General features: G+C 38.2%; 1 protein-coding gene across 1 annotated transcript; it reads right to left on the minus strand.

The window, feature by feature from the left end:
* Positions 1–5,576: 5,576 nt before the first annotated feature.
* On the minus strand, positions 5,577–25,729 carry LOC101167223 (transmembrane protein 255B). The gene is made up of 8 exons (XM_004075816.5): positions 25,514–25,729; positions 22,507–22,646; positions 20,785–20,847; positions 17,320–17,409; positions 15,566–15,646; positions 15,368–15,453; positions 15,059–15,218; positions 5,577–7,879 (listed from the first exon to the last, which is right to left on the minus strand). Exons 1-8 carry the CDS (start codon positions 25,578–25,580, stop codon positions 7,775–7,777), a joined length of 792 nt encoding a protein of 263 aa, XP_004075864.2. The 5' UTR covers positions 25,581–25,729; the 3' UTR covers positions 5,577–7,774.
* Positions 25,730–27,104: the final 1,375 nt, after the last annotated feature.

Genomic DNA, 27,104 nt, shown 5'->3' on the forward strand with positions numbered 1-27,104 from the left:
GGAGAGAAAACAAAGATGTCAGTCCGTCGTAAATCACGTTTTCTGGCTGTGTAAAGTATCAGAGTTAACACTGTTGTGGCCAAGTAAAAGTTGCCAAAAACTGTTCTCACCGTTTCTCCTGGCTGGATTTTAAGGGAGTCTTTTTTTGCCTTTTTTGTTGTTGTTGTTGATGCTTTAGTTTCTATTGTTTCTACTGATTTGAGGTTTCCTTTGTTGATTAAAGATAAGACAAATGACTTAAAGTGAGACATTGAGAAAGGTTCTCATCACCCCCATGGTCCTGGAGACGGGATCTTTACCAGCTGCTGAGCAAAACACTGTAACCTGGATCAAAGAGCCGACAGCCTTTTCCTTCACTAAAGAAATACTCAGCAGTTTAGAAAACGAACCAAAGCTCTTCATGGCAGTGGGGGATTTAATTTCAAAATATTGCTAAAATATTGCAAAAAATGCTAAAAGCATGAATCCAGGGGAAGATCACAGCCACATCTTAAAGTCTAATCTGTTGGTGGTCATTCTGGTGCTCCAGGATGTGGTGAGTCCTCACGTTTACCATGAGGAATCAAGTATAGAGGATCTCCTGACAGGAAAATATTAGTGTTCAAAGGGTGAAACAGACGCTCTCACCTTGAAGTCTTCACATTACGTGAGCCTGAGGCTCCATGTGGGAGCTGAGGCGTTTGGGGTGGTTAAGAAAACTTTTATCGCAGACATACAGACGTTATTCAAAGACATGCTGAGTTCAGATCTCTGAAGCCCTAAAGTTGTCTGCACCGGCCTTTTTTTTTTTTCTTTCTCGAAGGTCTAATAAAGAGAAAATTGGTGCTGATGGAAAAAAACAAGAACTATGTCTTACAGCTGAGGGATCGAACCACAAAAACGGTAAAAGCGTCACACGTTACTTTGAGGTTGTGTGCTTTCACTCATGGACATAATTAAGACCTAATTAAAAGAAAAGAGTGGCCTTGAGGCAACATGTAAACATTAAACTATGTGTGTTTAAAAAAAAAGAGAAATTTTATTGAGTAATAAAAAAAACGTATTCTAACAAACATTTCCCATCATTAACCAATAATCTGGAGCTTGGTTGTGGCGGCAAAAGCGGTCCAATCAAAGACAAGTCCTCCAGTTCTGATTAGACTTACTGGCTCTACGCCAATGAATCCAACTCGCCACTAGGTGGTGATGGGTTCAAAGTTCTGCCCCTTTTTCTTTACCTGAGTGTCAAACACACACAGCTTGAGTTCAGATGACACAACTATAGTCAATCAGTCGTCACCTGCCCTGGTGAACTGATGCAGATGTAAGAAATTTGTGTTTATTTGGGACAAAATGTGAACGCCTCAGGGGAAAAGCAGGCAGTTCCTCCTGATCATGCCCTGAACCCTATCACTAGTGGGCGTTGAAGGCTCCCATGAATGCAGGGGTCTGCAATGTGAGGCTCTGGAGCCACATGTTGCTCTCACATCCCCCCATCGTGGCTCTTAGGCTTTGAAGAAAAATGCTAACAGTCTGAACAAATGTCAGGTTTATAGTTTTAGTGAATTCATTTTGTCATTTTTGTTTAGATTTTTTAAATGTTAGATAACGGATCAAACCGATGCTAAAAAGCTTTAATCTACTGTCGGAGCTAAAATAAGCTTTAAGCACATTTTCTTATTATTTGCTGCACAACAGTGTCTACCTGCTGTTCAGAGGGAAATGATATAATTGCATTTACATGTAACCTAGTGATTTATGTAAAGAAATTGAATGCTACACCATTTTTTTAAAATTAAAAAGTAAAAGGAAAATAAACGATGACAGGAGCACCATAATGACAGAAAATGTCATGTTTGACTTTGTGTTTTTATTTCAACTTAATCTCTTGTAGCAGGAGGAACTTTTTTGACACAGGATGTATTCTATGTTGAAAATTATTTGTATGTGCTGCTGTAAAAAGTAAAACAGTTAAACTAATTAAAATAAGGAAAATGTGAGTTATATTTCAATTATTGTGCATATATAAAAATACAAAAATATGAATAAAATTTAATGATTTAATATGGGAAGTGGGATTAAATGTCTTTTGACTTTTCCATCTGACTGTTTTCCTCCAGTTCTTCCCTTGTGGGTTTTTGGTGGTCCTGTTGATGGTTCCCACCTGTTCTGATGTGTGATCACCACAGCTGTTTCCCATCGTCGATTGTCCTTCACTGTGGAGTCTGGTATTGTTTTGCTGGTTATTGTTCGGCAAAAATATGGAAGCAGCTCTCTGAGAACCAGTTTGTCTAAATGTTCACATTGTGGAGGAAAAAGATGGACGTGTTTCTTTACTCTTTACATGGAACATCTCCACTTTCCAGCCTTAAACTCTGTGGAAATTAAAAGAAACAAAACAGACTTTAGTTAAATGAGAGAAATGGAAAAATGTGATCACCCAGTTTAAAGCATTTCGGAGTAAAAATGTACACATTTTTAAGAGACTTAGAACATTTGCCAGTGTCAGAAGTCAGAGCTCTGTCTACCCCAGTGGGAGCAGTCTCCAGAGTACTGAGTGCACTTCATCTCCCAGCAACCTCCTCAGCGTGCACTTCCTGGATGCCACACACCTGGCTTACCGAATGTTGTATTAGGACCTGAGCTTCTGTCCCCTGACCCTGTATCTGACTCTAGTTGCTTGCCGCAACTCACCTGGATCCTGACTACCAGTCTCTCATCTGATGATCTTATGCCTGTTATTGACCCCTGCCTGCCTGTCACAAGAACAGGCAGATGGCTGGTTCCAAATGCAGCAGGTTTATAAGCTCAGCTAAAAGTCATCAAAGCTAAATCATGGTCAGACAGGCAGGAGTCAAAAGCAGGCATGAGATCACCAGAGGAGCACAGCGGTAGTCAGGCTCCAGGTGAGAATCAGGGCGGGAAAACAGTCAGTTACAGGGTAAGGAGACAGAAGATGAGGTCCAAATAAAACGGTAAGGAAGGCAGAGTGGCACAAACAATAATATGCATTAAGTGTGGCTCAGTGCAGCGCTTAACCCTTGTGCTATCCTAGGCACTTCAACATTTAGAGTGAGGTCATCTAGACTCCACAAGACAGTGCGCTGAACTTTTTTCTTCAGTGATTTGTGATCTTCACTGGTGTTAATGGATTACATGAAATCCTCTTCCCCTTTATCCACCTTTGTCATCGTAGGAATAACACATCAATGGTCATCTTGACCCCATGGGATAGCACAAGGGTTAAGTAGACTGTGGTTGATTGAGTGAATGAGAGTCAGGTGTGTGGCATCCAGGAAGTGCACACTGGGATTGCTGGGAGATGAAGTGCAATCAGTATTCTGAAGATGGTTCCGCTGGAGACCAGAGGGGGAGACAGAGCTCTGACTTCTGACACTGTTTCACTCACAGAACTTGAATTATTTAAAATAGTAATGTCATCTGCATACAGACTAAGTTTATGATGGCCGTGTTTTGTTTCAATTCCTCTAATGCTCTCATGCTGTCTTACTGCTGCAGCTAGAGGCTCAATAAATATAGCATAAAGAGAGTGGGGGAGTGGGCAACCCTATCTGTTTCCAAGAGAAAACCTGTCGGAAGTCTGTTTGTTAATTCTGAGTGATACATTGGGGTTGTGATCGAATATTTTAATCCAATCAATGAATGATTCCCCAAACCCAAATTCATGGAGGACAGCGATGAGAAAATTCCAGTTTACTCTGTCAAAAGCTTTTTCAGCATCCAATAAGAGTATGGTCATTTCCTGGTTTTTAACAGTGGCAAAGTCTATTATGTTAACAAGTCTGCGGATAATTATGTGAGGAGGGATTTTTTTTTTCTTTCTATTAACTATACTAGTGCCTTGAAAATAGTTTTTTTATCTGCCTGCATTGATTTTTGAAATGGGGCGATAGCTTGAAGGAGTTGTAGGATTTTTCTCTGGCTTGAGAAGAAGGATTATGTTTGCAAAATTCATGTTAGGAGGCATTGATTGGCTTAACTTGATAAATGTAACCATTTCAGAGGTGAATTTCGAACAATTTTCTGCTGCTCTGCAGAAACTGCAGAAAATTGTTTTTATTCGTTTATTTAGTTTGACTTAAAACGGCATTATCATATTTTAAAGACCAAAATGATAGATCAAAAGATGATCAGTGTGGGATTTCAACTGTTATTTATTGCTTTAAGCTGTTTATCTCGGGAACACATTTATGCTTTTGATTTTTTTTTAAACTCCATTCCAGTGTGTCTTTACATTCACAGATGCACAGATCATCAGGATCTTTTTCCAGTCACTCACTGCCTCATTTGCCCCACCCTCCCAGATGTCTTTTTACTGACTTATTAATGTTCTCCTTTGTCACATATGCTTTCAATGTTATGCTAAAACAGCTGTACATATGACCTATGTTATTTTTGTTTGGTAAGTCCCACTAAATATATAATCCTTGACAAATCGGCCCAAACACTGTGTTGACACATTAACAGCAGTTTCGTGTACATCTGTGATCTGCGATGATGCCACTGAACAAAGTCGAGTTCAGAAAAACACAAAGGCTTGGTTCAGTGAAGGACATAAATTCATTTTTGTAATGACAGCACATGTGGCTTTAAGGTAAAAAAAGACCCATTTAGAGGGTAAATATGGGAAAATATGAAAATATGAACTTAGAAGTGAGAGGAAAGCCTGTCAGCGTTTATGGATGCATTCATGAGTGTTTGGTTACAAAGATGAAAGAGTTTTGTTTCCCATGAAGGGGGAGCTTTCAATTCTTTGCTTTTATCTTTAGTCACTCAAGTCTTACTAGTTTTTATGTGCAAATAAAGTTTGACAAATCTTCACTAAAATTATGAATCTCAGTTTTAGTTCTAGTTTTGTGCTAAAAGTGTCCACAAAACTCTTTTGTAGATTCTGATTTGATGATCCTATTGTCAAACAAGCTTTGAGGTTTAGAAAAGTTTGGAAAAATGCTGGATTTTGAACATCAGCAACAGAGTCACAAATAATATAAGATGCATCATAAATTTCTCTGTTTTAGATGCAGAGAAATGTGAGCTGTGGTTGTTTGTGTCCCAAAGGTCTTTGATTCAACTGCTGGAGGGAAGAATTCTGCATATATTCCATTTATGTTGCAAGAACTTTATCAAATAAGAAAAAAAAAAAAATCTTTGTCATTGCTGGGAACCACTACACTTAGGCCAAATCCAAATTCATTCCCTACCCCTCCAGCTTCTCCCTATCCTACATTTATTCGTCCAAGAGGAGAGATATGGGCTAGGTCCGAATTTCTTAACACTCACTATATAGTCTGTTCGCCATTTTAGTAGTGCTGTCCGAATCAACAATTCCAAGATCGAGTGCCCTAGAAATATCCTAGAAGTCTCTGCGAAAAACCAGTGCGCATCGATGCTCACTAATATGGAATTTTTTATTTTCCATCAGATTCTGAATTTTTAAACCTTTGCATATTCTTTCTGAATTTTCTTTTAAACCCTTGATTTTCAAACAGTAAAATCTTATGCCCTGAAATATCATTTACTATCTTCAGTCTTTCAGTGTTTTAATTTCGAGAATAAACATCTTAATGGCCCAGAAATTTGATGGGAAAAAAGTCACTTTTATTGTCTCACTAGAACAACAAGTCGATCGAAGAACACATCGATATCCAGCCAATCAAATCATGACACCAACGAAAATAGAAAAGAAAGAAAGAAAAAAAGAAAAGTTAAAATCCAAACATACCTTCTGAAAAAAAACACATAACATATAAAGCATTAAAATTAGGTATATACAGTACATTTTCAGGCAAAAAAAAACAGAAAAGTATCAAGTTATTGTTAAACAAGTAAAAATACAGAAACATTTGTGAGAATACGTTTATTAATCCAGGAGATGTTTGAATCAGATTTCTCTCTTGGTCGTTAAATGTCTGAATTATCCTTACAGAGTGGTCGATCCTTTTTTTTCAGTTGACCGTATGATGATGTGAAGACTGTGTTCAAAAACAGCTCCCAGTATTGAGCGGCAGTGGGGCATTTCAGTTTAGGGGAACGCCGCATTCATTTCTTGTAACCCAAATGTTTTGAGGGTTTTGATGAAACAAATATTTGACAATAAGCTGCTATGCAATAAAATGAATGTTGGTGAAGGTTCTCATTCATCCAGGTGACGTCGTCTTGAAGCTGAACCATATCAAGCGGTCTTAAAATCTTGCACCGGTGTGAACCTAGCTAAAGATGTTTTATTTAAAACTACAACAAAACGTTTTGCTCCAAGCTTTTTGTTTCACAGTTCTATTCCGGTATGTGAAGGATATTGTGTCATAGAATTCCCGCACAATTTTTATTAATTTTTCTTTCATGATCAACGGTTGGCACTTCTGTAAATTCAAAGGGGCGCCATCAATACGTCGCTTCCAAATCCAAGTCCCTGACTGGTCAAAATTTGACCTGGTTTGACTTTCAGCGCGCGTTCAATGGCCACACGTTTTGAATGTAGAGCCCTAAAACAGTTGGAGAACCTTACGTAGCTCCGCTGAAGAGCAAATGTTTTGAACATGGAAGCCCAAATTGGGGATTTATGTGCATTTATATAGACTTTTCAATGGTTGTGGTTGCTTGAATCCTCATTGGCAAGGGTGGTGTGAACATAGCTTGAGGTTAGCTTTAAAGACCCACTCCAGTGAAAATTGTGTTTTGTGTATTGTGTGTGTTTCTGGCTCAAAACTGTTTTTATTGCACCAGTAATGTTAGGTTGGGCATTTGGGGGGCTCTAAGCCATAGCAGGAGAGTATAAACAGATGAGGGACTGGAAGGGGGGGTGTTGCTCTCTGCCAACGGTCCTGTCTTCACCTTAGAAGGGAATTGCTGATGAACTACTGCCGCTCTGCAGAAACTATGTCCTAGAAAACGACACAGGTTTTTTTATTTTGTCTAAAAACATAATCCTGATCACAGGGTTATGCAAAATCAATTTTTTTAACCTTTAAAGTGTATCATTATGTTCATTGCTCTCAAAAAACCCAACCCCAAAGTGGTATTTTGACCAATTCACGCATTTCTGAGCATTCCTCTAAAAACCTGAGCTCTGAGCACCAGCCCCCGCCCCCATCCCACTCACATTCGTTTGTATGAAAGTGAGGAACAGCCCCTTCTAGAAAGAGTCTGTGCCCATTTCATGGCTGTTGACATCTTACTTCTGAGTAAGAAAAGGAGCTACAAAAATGAATATTTAATTATAAAACCGTTCTTTAGTGTGCCAATGATAATATATGATCATAGAAATGGATATAGTTTACTCACAAAGGCTTAAGAATAGCATCTATTTCACAATAGATCAAACGATGATTGCAGTGGGTCTTCAAGGTTGTAATCACTTAAGGAACTTTGACCTATCTTTTGTTTTATTTTGTTAATTCTTCTATCACTTTATTTAAAGCCTCAATAAATCAAAAGGAAAATATTTTTAGCAGCGAGATAAAACCGTCCTTCTCATCTTTAAAGTACAGTATTCTTTATCTCTTTGAGGGCACCGTCGACATTTGGACCACCGTCAGCCGCGTTTATTTGCCAAAAAAAACCTCAACTTTAACTACGTGTTGTTAATCTTGACTCTCCATCCTCCTCAAAATCCATAAATCCTGAGAGATTACATCGAGTCTGTGCCAAGAGTGGGTGTTAGAAAGAATGCACCTGTCTGGCTCAATGGCACTCTTAACAGTTTTTTGGATGAATGCTGACACTTGTGGACGAACTCGTGCACTGGAAGTGCTCTGGGTGGGGATCTGGATGGGAGTTAGTCTACTGCAGGGTAATTGGGGGGGGTGTTGGCATCCATCAACAGAGGAGCTGTGGGAGAAGAATTCCTGCTCTCCGTGGATTCTGTCACAGGGTAGCTCCTCTGAAACACAAAAAAGTCAAAATATTCAACAAGAATGGTGAATTTTTTCAACACAGCATAATTGAATAAAAAAGCATAAAAATGTTGTATTTGACCAAATGTATGTCAGTTGTTAACATCAAATAAAATTCCAATTCCAACATCTACTGATGTTTCAGTGTACAGTAATCATCAAACACCAGAACATCATTTAAAGTTTGGCGACTTTATCTATATATGTTTCTGTTTGATCATTAAAAAAACAAATTACAAGAAAAAAAAGCAGCTGTGGTGCTTTAATTTTTCAAATGTTCAAATAAAGAGGGATGTAAAAATTTGATTTAGTTTTTTAGAAATGTCTGAAACTTCAGTTTGCGTGCAGAAAGAGACTTATGTGCTCTTTTTGTTTGAATAAATTAGATTTATGATTAAACAATTTAAACCATCAATACAACATAAGAAGATAGTGGGGAGTTGTTAGAGCAGAATTCAGGCCATCACAAAAGATCATTAAAAAAATCACATTTATTTTTACTTTTTAAATTTTCCATTTTATTATTAATTTTAATTTTCCTGTTAAAACACAAAACATGTTAGGTTGTTCATTTTATTTTTTTAAACTTCCTAAAACGAATCACACCCTCAAAACTTTAGTAAAAAACGATTTAGTTTGAGTGGTTTTAATAAAAAAATAAAAAAAATATCCTTTTAATAATATCAAAGTTTTCTGATTGGGTTGTAATTTGGGATGCATTTACAAAGATACATTATTCACTTTTCTTGCAACTTAAAAAAAGACAAATGAAACAAGTAAATTCTTCCAAATAACACAAACATTTGACAAATCGACTGAAAATTCAGTATAAATGACTCCCAAGAGCTAATTTCTGCTTCTTATCTGTCTAAAATAACGGTTCTTTCCAAAATGATTATTTCTGGGAGGAAAACATTTTAGATATCTAACCTTTTAATGATGGATGTTGCAGCAAATTAATCTTAACATCAGAAATAATGAAAATGCTAGAAAAGCATATTCTCACAGAGTGCAGGTCTGCTAGAATTTTGTTTAGCGCTGAAAGAAGAATCCACAAGTTTCTATGAGGGACGTTAAAAGAAAGGTTTTGTGGGTTTGCAGCTTTCCTTCTAAACAATCTGCTCTCACAGTCTGTTGGTCAGTTACTTTCTTGTTTTGTTTTCTGTTTTTAGTCTTCTGCAGAGGTTGGCTGTGACTTTCCTTGAGGGCTCCGCCCCCTCACCTGTCACTCACATGGAGTGGCGCACTGCTGCCTACAAATCAGTAAATCTTTTTGCGTTCCATTTAAGTTCTGTCATTTGTTACCTCCTGTTCTATAGCCAGTGCTTGTTAATGTGCTGATCTGGAGTTTTTAACATAACTGCATGATGTCTGGAACAATATCACTCTAAAGCACGGTGCCGGAAGGGGTCATTATATGGGCTCCTTTCATAGCTAAATGCCCATCCAGCCATTTTCAAACCCGCTTGTTCTTTGTACGGGGTCACAGGGATGCTGCTGAAGGGCGGTACACCTACACTCACATTCACACCTAATGAAACAATTTAGAATCACCAATTAACCTTTGAAGCATGTTCTTTGACTGTGGAAGCAAACCGGAGTGCTTGGAGAAAACCCAAACATGCACAAGGAGAACGTGCAAAACTCCACATAGAAAGGACCCATCCTGGATTTGAAACCAGACCTTTTTACTGTGAGCTAACCGCTACACCACACGGACAGTTTTTAAACTGACACAGGATTCAGGCTTGATGGAAATGTGTTGAGCTCAGTTCCTGGAATGATTGTCAAATGTGTGTTTTTGTTCTTGTGAGGTCATTTTTATCTTAACAGTAGACCTGATAAGGAACAAAAAACCAAATCAGACCTCGCCATCAAAGACTTTCCTTTAACTGCAATTTCCTTAATGTATATGTCATGGAATGTGGGGGAGGGAAGGATAAGGAACTGTGTTTGGTTATATTAAATCAAAGAACATGGGGGGAACTCTGACAACACCACTAAAGGAAAGATAACAGAAGGACCTGTGAGCGTTTTCCATAAAACAGAGCAGATAAATTTACTTCCTGAAGGAAGAAGAAACCCTAAAGTGAAGGATGAAAGACTGTGTGGTCTGCTCACAGACAAAGCTGCAATATTTTTGAAGAAAAAGACAAACTCGATGCAGAAAAAGTTCATACTGTACCTGTGTGTTAACACTAGACCTAAAGACACATTTTTGTGTGCTTTTCTACCAAAGACCTCTGTTGTAATCTTCTAAAAAGCCCAAAGGATTTTCTGAGTCTTCCAAAGTTCCACTGAGTTTTATATTAGTCATTTTACCAAACAATTTACTAAGGGATTTATATTTTGTATATTTATATTTTGTACCTGAAAGAAAACCAAAAAATGAAGAGAAAACACAAAGAAGTCGTTTTTTAAAAACAGTTGTGGTAGTCTGTTTAATAGCATTCTTCAGTAGAAATCCCTTCCTTAAGTAAATGTTTTCTTTTTCTGTGTTCTTTTCTCTAGAAACTTCCTAGGCTTTAGTCACATGCCCCAGTATAAATGGTTGCTACAAGTGAGTGCTGTGGGTTTTTGGGTTTTCTGGGTCCATGGAGGGTCGTTGAGAGGAGTGGCTGCATCCAAAGTTATGTCTACATCGCTCTCGGCAATCAAGCTGCCACTTTGAATGAAAAGTCTACGTAAACGCACTTAACCCTTGTGCTATCTTAAATGACCCCACCCTTACATTGACGTGTTCTCCCTACCATGATAAAGGTGAATAAAGGTGGAAAGATTTCATGTAATCCATGGACACCAGTGAAGATCACAAATCATTGAAGAAAAATGGTTCAGCACACTGTCTAGTGGGTATAGATCAGGGTTTTTCAACCAGTGTGCCGCGGCACACTAGTGTGCCGTGGAGAAATTGCCCTCATTAATCATTCACTGATCTAAAAACATTTCCCATCTCCAGGATATCAGCTCTTTGTTCATCCAAACAGGCCCTGATAAAACACTGAGTAGTTAGGAATATGAAAGATCTTAAAATTACTTTTTCTTTGTGTTTATTTAATTCTATTAAAGAAATTTTGATAAGGATTACGTTACCGCGATTTACCTGCAGCTATGACAGTTTGCGGAAAAGTCCCGTCCCTTTAACTGTCTCCACCAATCATTCTTGAAGGCTTAATCACATGTCATCAGTCTGACCAATAAGAAGTGCTTAAAGTCTTCACTTCCTTGTTCTTAATTCTGCTGATAAAGTCGCTCAGTTCTAACAAAAATACCGGCTAAAGCCCTTCTTTAGCGGTGTAGCTTTCCACAGAGTCCGGTGTCAGACCGTGAAACAAGTGGACAATACAATAAATCTCAGAGACGCCAGTCTTTCTGCAAGTTTTCGGCACTTTTCACACTACATCTCCCATGATGCATTGGCTTAAAGAGCCAGTGTCCCAGCGCACAATGAGTTGTCCTTGCGAAACGCCTTGAAACCCCAACAAACAAACAGTTTCTAAATTATTCTAATTTAACTTTCATTTCATCTCTTAGAAAAAACAGCCGCAACTTCCTGCTTTTCCGGCCACAATTATCACAAAAATACACGTGAGATTGCGGGCGGGCGGACGGGGGGGGGGGGGGGGGGGGGGGGGGGGGGGGCTGTCGATCAATACAGACCATGAATTTCTGTTTTTTTTTTTCTTTTTTTTTGGATGCTGGTGTGCCGCGGGATTTTTGTCAAGGTTAAAGTGTGCCGTGGCTCAAAAAAGGTTGAAAAACACTGGTATAGATGACCCAACTCCCAATGTTAAAGTGCCTAGGATAGCACAAGGGTTACATGCACGTTTCTGGCTTCCCCTACACTAGTTTTGCCGACCCTTTTTGGCCTATACGTACAAAACAAGTGGCCAGTGAGCGCACGCTGAAAGTTAAACCAGGTTGAACTTTGATCAATCAGGGACTCAGATTTAGTTGGGACGTATGGATGGCGTCCCTTTCAATTCGCCGGAGCGGCAACCATTTGAAAATGGATCATGGAGGAGAAATGAATGATTGAATGAGTTTGTGCCCAGTTGGAATTCTATGACACTAAGTCTTTCATAGATTGGAATAGAGCTGTGAAAGAAATAGCCTGAAACAAGATTTGCAACACTTTGACATTTTGCAGCAAGCCTCTTCCAACTGTGGGTGGCGAACATGCGCAAGGAAACAGTAGAAGAAGAAGAAGAATGAGAAGCCCCTCCCTGCTTGTCTAATGTGAACACCATAAGCTGAACGCGCGTTCAAGAACCCACTTATAACATATGGGTGATGCTATCATTCGATTGCGTTTTGAGGCTAAACTTCCTAAGGAGGAACAATGAATATAGAAACAAAAACCTTCTTCCTCTTTAGTTTTTGAACAAGCTGGAACATCTAACTGTCAATGTGTTCTCTACAATCCAGCTTTTGGGTTATGACTGAAAGTAAATGTAATCAGCTCCTCTCACGCAACAAAAGGGGCAAAAAAACAAAAAATCAAATCACAACCTAGCAGATCCACCAAATTGCTTGTTGACGTGAGTTTGGTGGGAAAAGTGCAGAAGACTCAGTTTGACAGATAGTCTTCCAGGTGGGAGCTGCAGGAGGAGCTGTGAAGGAATGTTTCTGAGACATCTCGCTGACGTGCAGCCGCCCTGCAGGCGGAAACAGCCCCGCCAACCCCGCTGGCCCAACATTCGGCTGTTTTCCAGCTTTTATGGCCCCCGCTCTCTCAACTTCACAGCTTCTACTACAACAAGTCACACGCACTTAAGGCCTCATGCCGCTAATGTTATGACTGTGTATTTCACTTTTATAGGGAACCGTAAAACAGAGACCACAAGAGATAAGGGGAAAGTGAAGCGGATCATCCAGAGAACACTAAATATGAGAATCCAAAACCCGGAGTGTGTTTTTCAATTTCATAGTTGATGATTCTCCTCAAAAATGTTATTTTTTTCCCCTAAAAACAGAAAGATTAGCGTCCAAAAACTCTAAAAGAAAAACAAGTAGCCTGAACAAACTCATCTACACACTCAAACCTCACGTTCATCCCTAAAGATACATCGGATGTAATTACATTCCAGAAAATATCCAGCATCATAAAAGTGGCAATCACTTAGAGTGGAGGGAAGGAACTGCCCAACACTGTCATTCCCATGCTCACTTTGTTACATTTGGCTCAATGCTTACATCCTAAACCTTTGGCCTGTGATTGTGATTAAAGTGCATGAGAAAAGGCTTCAGCTCGCATGTGACCACACTTTTTATTATTTATACTCAGACTTTCTGCACAGTTAAACCAAAAACAGCTCAATAGTTGCCAAAAGGACTATAAATGATCTTGTTTTTAAAAATGCCCTAAAAATGCTAAAAATCACAAATTAAAAGGAAACAAGTGGGTTGTTTTTCATAAGAAAGATAGGATCTCTCACCAAAAATTCAACTTGTCCATCAGTGCGTACAAAAACAAAAAAGAAAATGTTTTAAGCCAAAAAAACGTTTTGTTTATTTTAGGTATCCAGAAGCTGAATAATTAAAACAAAAACAAAGCAAATTAAAGCCGTGAGCAGCTTTGTGTGGCCCGTTTACTGGCTGAGCGGCTGCTACATGCCCCTCACTCTCCCCTTCTGCCCCTGCCACCTCCGTCAGAGCTGCTCATAACAACACGTTTTCAAAACCGCTGCTTTACTGTTGGTTTTATCTCCATGGCAACAACTTTATTTTTTAGTCCCAAGGGGTTGATAACCAGGTCTGTGTCATTTTTAGATCAAGCTGCAAAAGTAAACTTTTTGATTACGTCAGCCACAAAGGTTTTTTGGTAACCACGCCCACATTCCTAATATGTTCGTATTTATGTTATATCGTTTCATTCAGCTTGAGCCAATGATTTAGGTATTCAATTTTCACAATATTGTCATGGTGCAGGGTGGCTCGAGAGCCGGTTGGACCCAGACGCAGAGGTGGAGGCATGAGGATCAGAGTCTAGAGGGTTTAATGAACAAACAAAAGGCGCTGCAGAGCAGGATGACAAAACTAAACAAAACTCACTGTGGCGTGGAACAAGAAACGAGGAACATGGCATGACAAGGACAACCAGGACAGGAATAACTAATGGACCAACACTGGAGGAAGGCAGAGACCAGACTTATATACAGACAGGGCAGACAAGACACAGGTGGACACGATCAGGGCTGATGGGGACCAAAGGAAGTAAAACTCAAGAAAACAGACAAGACAGGAGACTTTCAAAATAAAACAGGAAACAGAAACAAGACAGAACAAGGACCAAAAACAAGACAAGTTCAAATCATGACAAATATTCCAGTAAAAAATATACGAGCAACAGGGGAACACCTCTTTTGCGATCTCGTCACACAAACGCCGTACAAATTCTACAGACGTTACCAATTTTTTTCCAAAGTAGCTTCCCAACGATTCCAAGGAGTTAGGAGACGATGGACCAAAATCCTTGGGAGCAGTTTAAATTTGTAGAAGGCTCTATGTGGGGTTTAAGAAATAGTCAAGATGATGGGTCAAAAGTTTTAAAAAATGTGAAAATTGCTCAATTTCAGAAAAAGGCTACCATGCCAAAGGTCCTGTGGCCATCCCATAATAGTTTCAAAACTTCTTTTAGAGATCCCTGACTATTTTCTGTTTTGCTAGTGGATTTTTCTTGAGCCCCATAAGAGATTCTGGGCCCATTCATGATACAGAAGAAACTACAAAAATATTCTAATATTCAAGTACAAATACAAAACAACCTCGCAGTGAACAATAGTGGTTTGAAGTTGCTAAGTTTTGCTGCAAGCATTTGCTTTTTTATTTGAGCAAAGGTTTATTACAAGTTTAAGAAACCAATAAAAATTGGTTAAAACAAACATTTAAATAATTTATTAAAATGTAATTAAGAAAACAAATATGTCTAATTCTATTTACTTTATTCGAGTGTATTAAAGAAAGTTGCATTAGGAAACTAAAATTCACTGCTGCTATCAGTATCTAAATTAAATCCATTGATGTTTAATTTGTTATTTAACCATTTTTCTGATTTTTTCTGTCACTTTTTGCTTTCCGTAGATTTGATTTGTGATGAGCTCAGATGATTCACATGTTACCAGGTGAAGAACACGTATGAAGACATGGTTTCTGCAAGATCTTACCACAGACTTGACGCTGCCCAGCACTGCCGTGGTCAGTATTCCCGTGAAGAAGGCCATCAGGTTTAGACCAGCGAGGACCCAAATGAACACGTACAGCGTGAAGACATCCTCGCAGCTCTCAACACCAACAAACTCATAGTAGTTGCTGAGGTAACCTCCGCTGCAAAGCACAACAGACAGCAGGAAGTGATGAAATAGTGATTTGTCTTATTCTTTAAGATTCAAAAGTGCCTGAAACACAAAGAGTGAACATAGGATGTGATGCATTTCTTTCAAATGTGTGTGTTTTTGACGTGTGTCTCCTCTCACTTGGCACAGTCGTAGAGGTCGCAGCAGTAACAGGTTCTACTCCGTACTGTTAGGGAGCAGGACTCCTTCAGATTCTGACATGACACCTGAAACAGGAACGTTCAGCCTCAGACAGGAAACAAAATATAAAAAAAATAAATATATATATATGTGCAATATTTGATCATTTATTCTGAAAAAAGTGTTGTTTTTTTTTACTGTGGCAAAGAAATTCTCATAGATGTAGCTCCTGCCGCTGCTGTAATACTGGCACCTCCCAGCGTTCAGTGGACGCATGTCCTGTGAAGAGCAGAAAAACAAAAAGTGACCTGACCGCCATCAGTGGCAGTAAAAGTTTTCACTGTGGAGACCCATGTCGACCTTTGAGGCCTGTGAGACATTTTAGCACAGAACAGTCCTGCAGCTCCTGCTATGTGAGGAAAAGGATGGGCCTCCTTCATGGTAGCAGGTGCAACATTAACAGGAACGTCTTTAAGTCGCATTAAAAAAGACACTGAAGACATTCAAAAAATCGATTCAGCCATGGTTTTTTATTAATGTATAAGTAAATGTGACCTTTTTAAAGCCTCTTATAAAGCAAAATGTACATCTTTTACCTCAGGTAGAGAGATTTGTAAAACTATGTATTAAGGTAAAAACAGACGTTGTTCTGTCAACCAAAAAATTGAATAATAGTGAAAGTTTTGGAAGAAAAAAACTTTAAAGTCATCCTCTGAGTTTCTAAATACTTTTCCTGTGGCCATGCGACAGTAAATTTGAAAAAAAAAAATTAATTATTTCCAGCCTTTTTTTTTAACTTCTAAAAACAAAAGGGGGGGGGGGGGGGGCTATGCCTGCATAATTGTTGGTCTCCCCTCAGACTAGCTTCCCTTCAGATATTTTTGTTGCAAAAACGTGCACCAATACTAATAAATCACAATAATCCATTCATCCATCCATCTTTCTTCAAAACTCACTGTATCCCTTTCAGGGTCTTGGGGTTGCTGGAGCCTATCCCAGTTACTGTTGGGAGGGTACACGTTTGATTTAAACTTGAACTTGCAACCAAATTGACCTGATTTTAAACACAAATCCCCCTGGACACCCCTGCACGGTGGGAAATTCCCCAGTGATTGATGTTTAAACCACATTCAGAGTTTCCCTCCCTGCAAACCAAATGGCTGCACCTCATCCAGAAAATTTTGAGAGGAATATTTCCACCTCTGGTTTTGTTTAATACTTGTGTGCCTCAATATTTTTTAATTTAAGGATTAATTTCTACTCCAACTTCTGATTCATCAATGTGAACATGTCTGGCAGAAACTTTAAGAACTCTGCAAAGTAAAACATTAAAAAATGAACAAAACTGCCTGCCACTTACTGGTGAATCTCGCTCCATGCTTTTTCTTTCACAGCTCAATGCCGATACAGTGTATGAAATGTTTTGTATGTAGAGTCTGGAAACTGACTTAAAAGTGTGTTTAGCTACATGTGAATGACAAGAGTTTTGAACACTGAAGAAGGGTAGACTTTTCATTGAAAGTGGTTACTTAAACGCACTATGCTGAGGGCGGTGTGAACGTAGCTTTACATGAAAGGTAAAACAAAAAGTTTAGAAAACTTTGTTGGTTTTCTCTGAGGAATCCTCCCTCCAGTAAAAATCTGCAATAATCCAGAATATCTGCACTCACAGAAATCATGAAACATTGTACTTAATGGATCTGTTTCGCAACTGGGTGGCAAAACAAAGCTGCCAAATGTATTCTGGGTACATATCCTTTCATGGACGCGATTGTACACACTGTCAAATCTGCCAACGCTGTAATGTAAGCTCGCAGTGAGGAGGGAACACAGTCCAGCTGGATGACAGTCACAGGCACCATGGTTTATTTATGAATGCTCAAAGACCTGCTGTTCCTGCAGTTTCATCATCAAATGCATGCATCTATGGGTAAACAGATTGGGTGACCCACCATGTTCAGGACGATGCTGACGCCATCTATCAGGAGGCAGAAGAAGGAAGTGATGATCCCTAAACTCAGGAAAACAATGGCGGCTGTCAGCTGCAAGAGGCGGAGAGAAAAAAACAAGAAAGACAAGGTAAAGCTAAAAAGGATAAACACCAACAGCACAGAAAATCCTATTAGTGTAAGTTAAACTACAAGTAGTCAATGCAAAGTCGTATAGAAAACTGTTTTATAAAGTCACATAAGATGGGCTGCAAAAAAATAAACTTCCCCGATTGTTTGTGTCTTTTTCCTAGTCGATATGAGACAAAATGAACTTAATAGCAACTTATCATTAAGATTTAAGAAGTTGTATTAGGACAACAAGTCTCGAATATCTTGAGTCATTTGATAAGATGTATTTTTGGGGTCAAATGACTCAAGATATTCGAGACTTAACAGTGGCACTATAATAAACTAAAAAAAATATAATTTTACAACATCCTTCTCAAAAAAAGTGAAAAACTAAAGAATACAAGATGTGTTTTCAATTGTTACAAGTGGAAAAAAACTTCTCAAGAAAGCTAGTAGAATTTGTATCTGTAAGATTTCTTAAAATACGTTGTGATGTCCTGCCTTTTTTACACAAATAGAAATCTTGAAAGTACCATAAAATAAGCTTATATTGCTAAATAGAATTAAAAAAAAGTTTTATATTGTGAAAGTAGGTATATTTACTCAAGATATATTATATTATATGAATCTCAACAGTATGATTTTTCGAAAATACAGTAATTATCTCAGTGTATGGGACTAGAATCACAGTTTTTAACATAAAATTGTTCTAAAAATTATACGTAAGTCTATGAATTTTCTTTTTACTCTTTCCTGTTTTTGCTATGAGTCAAAAAATGTCCAAGTTAATCTAAATCTGATAAGTCTGCTTCTTAAAAAAGACCCTAAAAAATAAACTTGTGCTTAAAAATACAATGTAAAGCATGTAAAACAATGTAAAAAAATTACTTTTTTAGAGATTAAGTTCAAATATGATGTTTTCAAGACCAAATGACTCAACAAGGTATGTATTGTCTTAAAGCTCAATGAAAACAGAAAACATTTAGGTTTGTATTAAATTAAGTGCAATAAAATGTTTTTGCAGAGTGAGGAACATTACTGAGTTTATCCACTAGTAGTCCCTATATTGAGCTTTTATCAGGGAAATGACTGTAAAAAATGTTGGTGTTGAGGTGATGAGCCATAAAAAACAAAGTGGAAGTAAATTCCACAAAACACTAAATGTGTTTCTTCAGTGTAATCAAGTGCCTGGTGCAGCACTGCACATTAAAGGACTGCTGAAACACTGAGGAGTGGATCAACATATCATTCTGTTTTTCTATCCTTTGCTGCACACATTCACAGTATTCCAGACCAGCAGGAGGAACATAAACTGCATCAGTTCTGGTTTTCTGCCACTGTAAACTCCATCTTGTTTGTTTTTCCGCTCGACCTGGTTCGACTCCACTATCAGCAGTTCACCGCTGCAGCATCAAACCAACACGCTGCCTTTTGCCAGACTGTCTGTGATCCGTTTGCAACAGTTTTCTAGGTTTCAAATGATTACTGATCTGAGAAACAAACATCAGGTTGAACCTCATCTGGCAGCAACTTCAGTATAACATTACAAAAAGTCTTTTATAAAGTCTCTGGAAACGTTTACTGAGTTTCTCCTCCTGCAGATCACACAAACTCACTGTCATGTTGCAAGAATTTAAACATGTTCCAAATTTCACTTATAAAATATCTCTTAAAATGCTTCAGTTGTTTGTTTTCTGATAAACATCAAATACCGTGAGATTTCAAATTGAGGCTTAGATGGATTTTTTTGGCTGATGATGATGTACAACCTGAAAAGTTCCCATCCAACTGAAGAACGATGAAGGCTATTATATTTCCCTTGAGCTCCTTCTTTGCACTTTACCATCAAACTTATCAAACACAGAAAGTATTAGAATGCTACATAGAAAACCCAGGATTTTTCTAAGCCCCATCCACTCATGCATTAGAGTGGACGGACGTCTCTTCAAGGATGTCAAAAGCAAATACTTTACTTCACTTTATTTGATGAAACACAGAAGCCCCCACCTGCTCTTACATAATCAGGGCACAATCAACATGTCCAACTGTATCTGAGTACCGGAAAAGGATGTCATGAAAGGCCTGATGCATGCAGTTCTACTCAATAACACCTCTACAGCCTCTTTTTCACCCCAAAAGTTTATTTAATCAAGAAGATGTTTGCTGGAGGAGCTGGAAGAAGGAGAAAAGCTTGGCACAGTCCTGGAACATGAGGCTGCCTTTTTTTAATTTATTTAATAGATGAATAAAAGAGATTAACAAATAGGATCATGATGAGTGCAGTTAGGCATCAATTATTTTCAGTAGTAAGCTCCTAAGAAGAACGAACGGAGGCGGAAAGCAAGAATCTCTGTCGGGTAAACCATGAAAGGCCTTACAGATTATTCAAAAAACACTTTAGGCAGCAGCAGAGTATAAAAACTTCAAAATTATGTTCTGTTATGCTCAAATACAGGTCAAAAGGGGACATATTTTTATTTTCCCATGTTGAGCTTCATCTCAGAACATAAAGAAACCATGCACAAGAACTCACAAATGTAAATAACCCCAATGAATTCATGAAAATGTTTCTTGCTAAGCTGCTTTTAAACGTTGTAAATCTTGCACAAACAGCATCCCTTCTGTACATCTGAGGCTTGAGGCGCATGCACCCATAAAGTTGGGTTGACCCGGATAGATTCTCTGGGTTTTTGAGTTGTCCGGACCAATGGAGGGTTACGGAGAGGAGGAGCCGCATCTCAAGGGGAGATGTTGCACTTCCCTTGAGGCTCATACGGCATCCTCAAGGGATATAATGAAAATGGAATGTACCATTTTTGTGCGTGTGGTAAGTGTATCGTGAAGGTTTTCTAAGGTAATGGAAGTTGCACGCACTTATGACGCACAGGTGGTGCCGTCGATGTCCTTACGCCACACTACTAACTGTTAGGCAGCAAGCAAGGAGCACGCACTTATCACTTGAACAGTCCTATAAGGCTCCTTGTGCAATGTGCAGTGTTCGGAAGGATTGAAAACAGGAAAGGTCTGTGCAACACGCCTGCGTCTCACCTACTTCCCTTACGTATTGTATAAGTATTCACTATGACCTGTTGCCCGTGGCATGCCCTCAAAAATTTTTTGCATAGACATTTTCTCTCTACAGGCTCGCTGAGTGGTCTATGATCTTAAAACTTTGTATGGCCCAACTGCATGCAATACAGGCGTGCCCATTTTTAGCCCACAGACAGCCCTTATCCACCCGTAAGGGCAGTTGGGGCTAATGCATAAACCAACACCACAATGCAATGAAAAAAATGCAGCAAGTGTGCCTCAGTGTGGTGTGTTTGTGGAGAGGAGGCCTGTGCGTTCACACTGTACCAGCTGCCGGCGGTTCTCGTCCAGGAGGAGTCCCAGAATTCCCAGAAAACAGCCAAGGGTCAGCTGCAGAGTTTGAAATATCATAAAGGGAGAGTTATGTAATCCACAAACAAACTGCTTTTTAATTAAAACCATCATACACTTTATGATTAGTTGGATATTACAGGAACAAACACGTCCCAATGATGAATGGAAAGGCAATATCAATACTTCCTTTGTGATCTTAACACACTGGATATTTTATAGACTCCAAAAACATCAAATTTCACCAAAGTATTTGTGTCTGCCTTCTGGTTTTTACACTTAAAATAAGACTAGTTACTTTTAATTAAGATGTTATGAATGTTTAAGACAATAAATCTTGTTCTTTTGATCTTGAAGGGATCTTGTTTTAAGCAAATGTTGTACTTTTGTTTTCTCACTTTTTATAACATTTCCAGAAAAAATAAGTGAATGTTTTCAAGAAAAAAAACTTGCCAGATTTAGGGAAACTGGAACTTTGTTTTTGTACTTCTCTTTTATCTATTTATTTTTAATTTAAAAAAATTAACAAAAAAGTTTTTTTTTTACTTCTAACGTAGTACAAATGTATTTAACAACAGCTCAGCAAGAGTTTTGGCAGACATGTATTATTTTAAAGGACAATTAATCTTTAAAAGTGTAATTTCAGTTTTACTTTAGATTATATCTAGAGCATCACTGGGAAGACAGTTCATTTTAAGGTTTGTCAATTTTGACCCACTTGCGAGCTCTTAGCCCTTGTGCTATCTTAGATGACACCACCCTCACATTGATGTGTTCTCCCTACCATGACAAAGGTGGATAAAGGTGGAAAGATTTCATGTAATCCATGGACACCAGTGAAGATCACAAATCATTGAAGAAAAAAGGTTCAGAGCACTGTCTAGTGGGTCTAGATGACCCAACTCCCAATGTTAAAGTGCCTAGGATAGCACAAGGGTTACAGTGGCGTTCCTTTATTGCTCCCACATTTGTAACTGTAAAATTGTGAAAATGTATTACATGAATCAATCGCTCAAGCTGAATGAAACAAAACAAAAACTGTGTTGCCAAGGAAAGCCAAAAATGTACTTTTGCAGATTTTTTTGTAAATCACATCGACCTGTTCGTTACCCTCAGGCAACAAAAAAATGCAATGGTGGCTAAGGAGATAAACCAACAGAAAAGCCGCCATTTATTTTTTTTATTTGTCATGTGTAGCTCTGACAAGGGTGGCTGGAGAGAAGGGGAGAGTAAAGGGAGTGCCTACCAGCTTTATCGGGAGATTTTGCTGTATTTATAAACAAAGTAAAATCATTTTTTCTAGTAAGCAATGATAAACACTTTGAATTATATGCAAATTCCTATTTTTGAGGCAAAACTATCACAGTTTCCCAAAAAATCCAATATTTTCCTTCAGGTTAAAAACGGTTGGAAGTCCAACAAATGTCTACTGTATAACTGTCCATCACTCCTGTTACACTCTTCCAAGCTAACACCTGCAGGGCTACAATGAGAGCATTTTATGGCTGTAACATCAGCATGGATTGCCGCTTTAATTCCATAATGAACACCACATGCTGGGAATGTTTGAGTACTTCCCGCTGGGAGCCACAAACCAGGCATGTTCAGGGTTGTCTGCAGTCACACGAGACCTCGTCTCATCTCACTGACGTACAAAAACGAACACATCAGTGACATGAGAACACAAAAACGACTCACAATGACTCCAGAAGTGTAGCCGGTCACAACCACGCTCTCTGTGATGGTCGTTGTGTAGATCCCCAGCACCACCAGCAGCAGGGACAGACTGAGCATGCCCAGTACCAGCCAGAGGGCCTTCCTGACCCTCAGCATCGCCTCTGTCAGAAGGAACAAACCTTTCAGTCAAATTCTCAGGAGGAGGATGAGGGAAAAACATCAAACATCTGTCTGCGGGGCTCTTAAGAGAAGCCAAACAAACCACACAATTGAATTTCATCTCCATCTCCATTTTGCTTTATTGGATTAAAGATGTTTAGCCTCAGTTTTCTCAGAAAAACACTCTAATTTAATATTCCAAATGAATACAGAAATATTTTGCATCTATCTCTCTAAACTTTGAAAAGCCATGACAAAAGGCAACGCTTCAATACAGATGTTTCTGGGGGGAAAAAATGGCTAAATGCACCGGATGAGTCCCACACATCTTTACTCCCTCAGCACTGAAGATCTATGGAGTTCTTGCAAGAACTGCCTGCCGATAAAGATGAAGTTAAAAACATAGAACAGGGGGACAACAAAAGGCTTTGCTTCATTCTGTACAAGATGTTCTGAGAACATTTCAATTTAAGGTCCCGAAAGAAACTGTGCAAAACCTTTAAAAAAAGAAGAAAATTCTATGAGAAGAAGCATCCAGCATGACGGTGATTCTGTCTCCTCTCATCCTTGATGAATTTGCTGCTTCATGTGTCCGAAGTTGGAAAGAAACCAAGCAACACAAAAAAACACCCACCAAGCTTTCATCTTTCCCATATAAAACGTTAATGAGCTGCGTTCACAGACCACTATTTCCAAAAACAATGACCCTTGACAGAATGCAGCTCATCAAACAGAATCTTTGAATCTTTGGATGAAGCGTCCCCTCTCAGACTTGGTCTCCTCACCTGCTTCTCTGTTCGGTGAAAAACCTGACAGCCTCCAACTTTTAATGGTTTTCATTTTCAATTTCTTTTCATCTGATTGCACTTCTGTTCTGTTTTGTAAGTATGTTCAGACTAGATAACTGATTGTGATATGATAAAACATATTTGTCACCAACATTTGGTTTACAAATGAGAGTTTCTGAGCAGCAAGGCTCAGGATTTACACATTTAAAATGTTCAATTGCTTACAAGGATGTTCCACAGAGGAAACACTGTTAGATATTCCCAAATTCCATCATTCTGGATGCTGTTATTACCCATGGAGACCCTATGGGATAAGGGGGATGGTGTTACTTTCAGTGTATAGAATTTACAGGGTACAACTCTGGATCCAGTCAGTCCTCCTAACCGGACTCTGCCGGTTCTAGATCTGACAGCTGGAGTTTCACATCAAGGATATTATGTTTAAACACGTAACCTGAGTTTAAGTTTCATAGTGCAAGACATTTATTTGTCATTGTGGACAGTTAACTCCACGTAGCTCAGTGTGAAAATAAACACAGGTTGTTGATTCCCCCCTTTTCTCAAGTGCATAAAAGACAGTCTGACAAATGCACTGCAAACTATTTCAAACCTTGTTTTTAAACATCCATTTTACTAGGTTTTTAGTTGTTTTAACTTCTCTTTGCTCTAAACTTTTCCAAGCTTTTCTCAAAATTAGCACGCTGGAGAATGTTTTGTGTCATTAAGAGTTGGAATTTAGAAATTATTATTAAAATGAGTCAAAATCAAATTTTTGCTTCATACTCCTAACAATAGAAAAACATGATTTAGGACAAAAAAATAAATAAAATCGTACTGGAATTTTTGGTTCAATTTTAAAGGTGTTATTTTCAAGTTCAATAATGGTAAAAATGCATTTGTTATCATTACTTTGGAAAGAAAAAAACAGATTTGTGTCATAAGAGTAAACGCTTGTTTTAGATTTTAAAAGGGCCAACTTGCTTTAAGATGATATTCAAATTTTGTTTAAAAAAGAGTCATTTCCACTTATTACACTAGTTTATTGTCACTGTTATTAAAAATAAACAACAATTAAGTCAATAAAATCTTAAAGAATACAAACCATCTGCTTATAACTCACAAAACAATACTTCTATTTGGGCTGTATAGCCAATTTGAAGTAATTCTATCAAACAGCTGTTTTTCCATTTTTGAAGGCTTCTTCAAAATGGAATACTTCTTCTTTTTAGATGTTGATCTTTTATTATAGTATGTAATGTTAATTAAAGATGACTTTCTGCATGGACAGGTAATTTTGTTTCTTTTGTAGTGATTTTTCAATAAGAGTATTGTTGTTTTCGTATTTTTTTCAATTTGGTCCTTTCTGCTCCAGACTTTTCAATTGAAGAAGGATTTTTCAGACTGGTGGAAAAAATGGTAATCCAGATATGCAGCTAAAGTGTGAATTAGTTTAATAAAAAAGGAAGAAAGAGGTTTGCAACCTTCATATTGACATTTTAAGTTTTACATTCCTCAGGGGTTGGTTTTCTTCCAGCCTTTTTTGCTGCATAACTTTGTTACACCAGAATGTGAAAACATGTAATCGACTCCACAAAAGCTATTTCAGTTCATTATTGGATTCATGCGTGACTCTGGTTAGTGATCACCTGCAGTTCTCACCTCAACACAACAATATTACTTTTGAATTTTGCATGAAATATTTGCAGAAAATGTGCATCTGAAATGCCATGTTACTGAGAATATTTTTGTTAGCGTTTATGTTTGCATCACATGCAAATTCTTATTTTTGCTGAAAAGCAATTTAAAAAAAATCAATTTAAACACATTTCCTTACTTAACTCAGATCTTGTCAAAGATATTACCACTCATTCTTTGCAAATGTGCATTCTTGTTGTTAAAAAGTCCTAAAAATATTAAAGTATTGTTTGAGCAAATGTTTAAAATTAAGTCATTGTGTCATAAATATTACTGAACGAATTCTCACAATTTTCAGCTGAGCCTTCATCGTCATGAATGGATGAAATAGAAATGCCTTCTGGGTAAATCTTTCTTTCAGAAGCCTCTTTCAGCTGACAGCTTACCTGTTGTTTTGCTGAGAAACACAGAAGTTTGTAACTTTCCAGCCGCTGCTTGAATCCTTGCAGTCATGACAGAAGCAGTGGATGAAATGAAGACGAGCCACACCTCTCCCTCAGGCAGCGTCCGTCTCCTGAACCACAGCTCTGATGAGGGTTCAATGCTGGGAATCTGTGTGAGTGCTGACTACAACCACTGAGTGTTGCAGGGCAGCGTTAAGTGATCCTGCCTCTGCTGCATTCAAGGAATGATGGAAACACCAGACTTCCCTCTTTTCTTTTCTTTTTTCTACAGAGGGACACAAAAAATTGGGCAGTTATGTTTCTGTGGCACTAAAGTGCAAAACGGACAATCGGGAAAAGCAGTTGGACTCTTAACCAGATGACATTTAAAGCCCTTTTAAATGTCATTTTTAAAGAAGATTGTATTTATGATGTAGCTCCCTGGTCCACTCCAGTCTGTTGCATCCACTTGTAGATGACTAGATCCATGTATGTCTTTGTTTTCCTAGTCTGAGCTGATATCTAGCTCAAAACTGTACTATGTTCTGGAAAACGACACGTTTTTTTGCTTTAAAAAGCGTCACTGGGAATGATTTGAAAAAAGATCAAAAGATGAGTGGGACTTTAAATGATTTGATCCTGAGGTGGATTCTCTTTCCTGTTTCTCGACGAGACTCATCAAGAGATGCAAAATGTAGACATGGCAAAAGAATCGCAACAAAGTTAACTCAGACTAAAGTCTGACAGAAAAATTAAAAGGAACCCTTAAGAATGTGGGAAACAAAATTGATTTACGGGTAAAAGTGAGTCATTTATTCCAAAAAAACTGAACACATATTTGTCCAAAGGATAAAACACTGCATATTACTCATGAAAACATTGTCTCTCTCTGTGGATGCTGATGTTCTGTTTGGACTTCCTGACCTAAACGATTTCTCAGCAAACACTTTGGCTCCTCTTTCATTAAGACACTTTTCCAGTTAAGAGTGCTGCTTTGTGATGCAACAGATGGTCTGTGAACTCACAACACACTTGAGGATCCAGCTGCTGTGAAAAGATAGGAGCCGCCAGCCAAATTAAACTTTCAGAAGCTTGTCCTAAAGAATCAGAGTTCGTTTCAGACTCCAGAGGCGTCGCCATGATGTTCTGTGCCTGTTTCTGTTTCATCTGATGAAGACTGACAGTTTCCTTTGTGGATCTCTAAACAGAAACACGTTTAAGGACAAAGCAGCTTCGAAATGGAAGGCTTTGAAGGAAGCAACGCTCCTCTGAACTTACTGTTGACCGTCCATCCTGAGAAATGGACTCCTTTAACAAAAATGACAAAAGCAAAGCATTGATGTCATTCTAGAAAAAAAAAGTATTTTATGATAGTAAATTTGATATCTGTATAAAAGAATTTCTGTGTATAGCTGGAAATTTGTTTGGTTGTGTTTAAATACATCTGATGAAATGAGGTAGCATTTATTTTTATTTTTTTATTGTCTTGTATACTATAATTTATGTTAAATAGGTAATAAATATTAAGGTGTTGTTAGACAGCAGCATTAAAGAGAAAACTTTATATTGTGTTTTTTCCTAAATTATAATACTA

Source organism: Oryzias latipes, chromosome 13, assembly GCF_053564925.1.
Source record: "Oryzias latipes strain Hd-rR chromosome 13, Olatipes_Hd-rR_3.1".
NCBI lineage: Eukaryota > Metazoa > Chordata > Actinopteri > Beloniformes > Adrianichthyidae > Oryzias > Oryzias latipes.

Bases quoted from the DNA above. Each gene is read 5' to 3' on its own strand.
- LOC101167223 (XM_004075816.5), bottom strand. From the start codon at position 25,580: ATGACTGCAAGGATTCAAGCAGCGGCTGGAAAGTTACAAACTTCTGTG. The intron at 20,848-22,506 runs GTGAGTCGTTTT...CAAACTCTGCAG, and splicing joins GCTACACTTCTGGAGTCATT to CTGACCCTTGGCTGTTTTCT. The intron at 15,219-15,367 runs GTGAGAGGAGAC...TGTGCTTTGCAG, and splicing joins GACCTCTACGACTGTGCCAA to CGGAGGTTACCTCAGCAACT.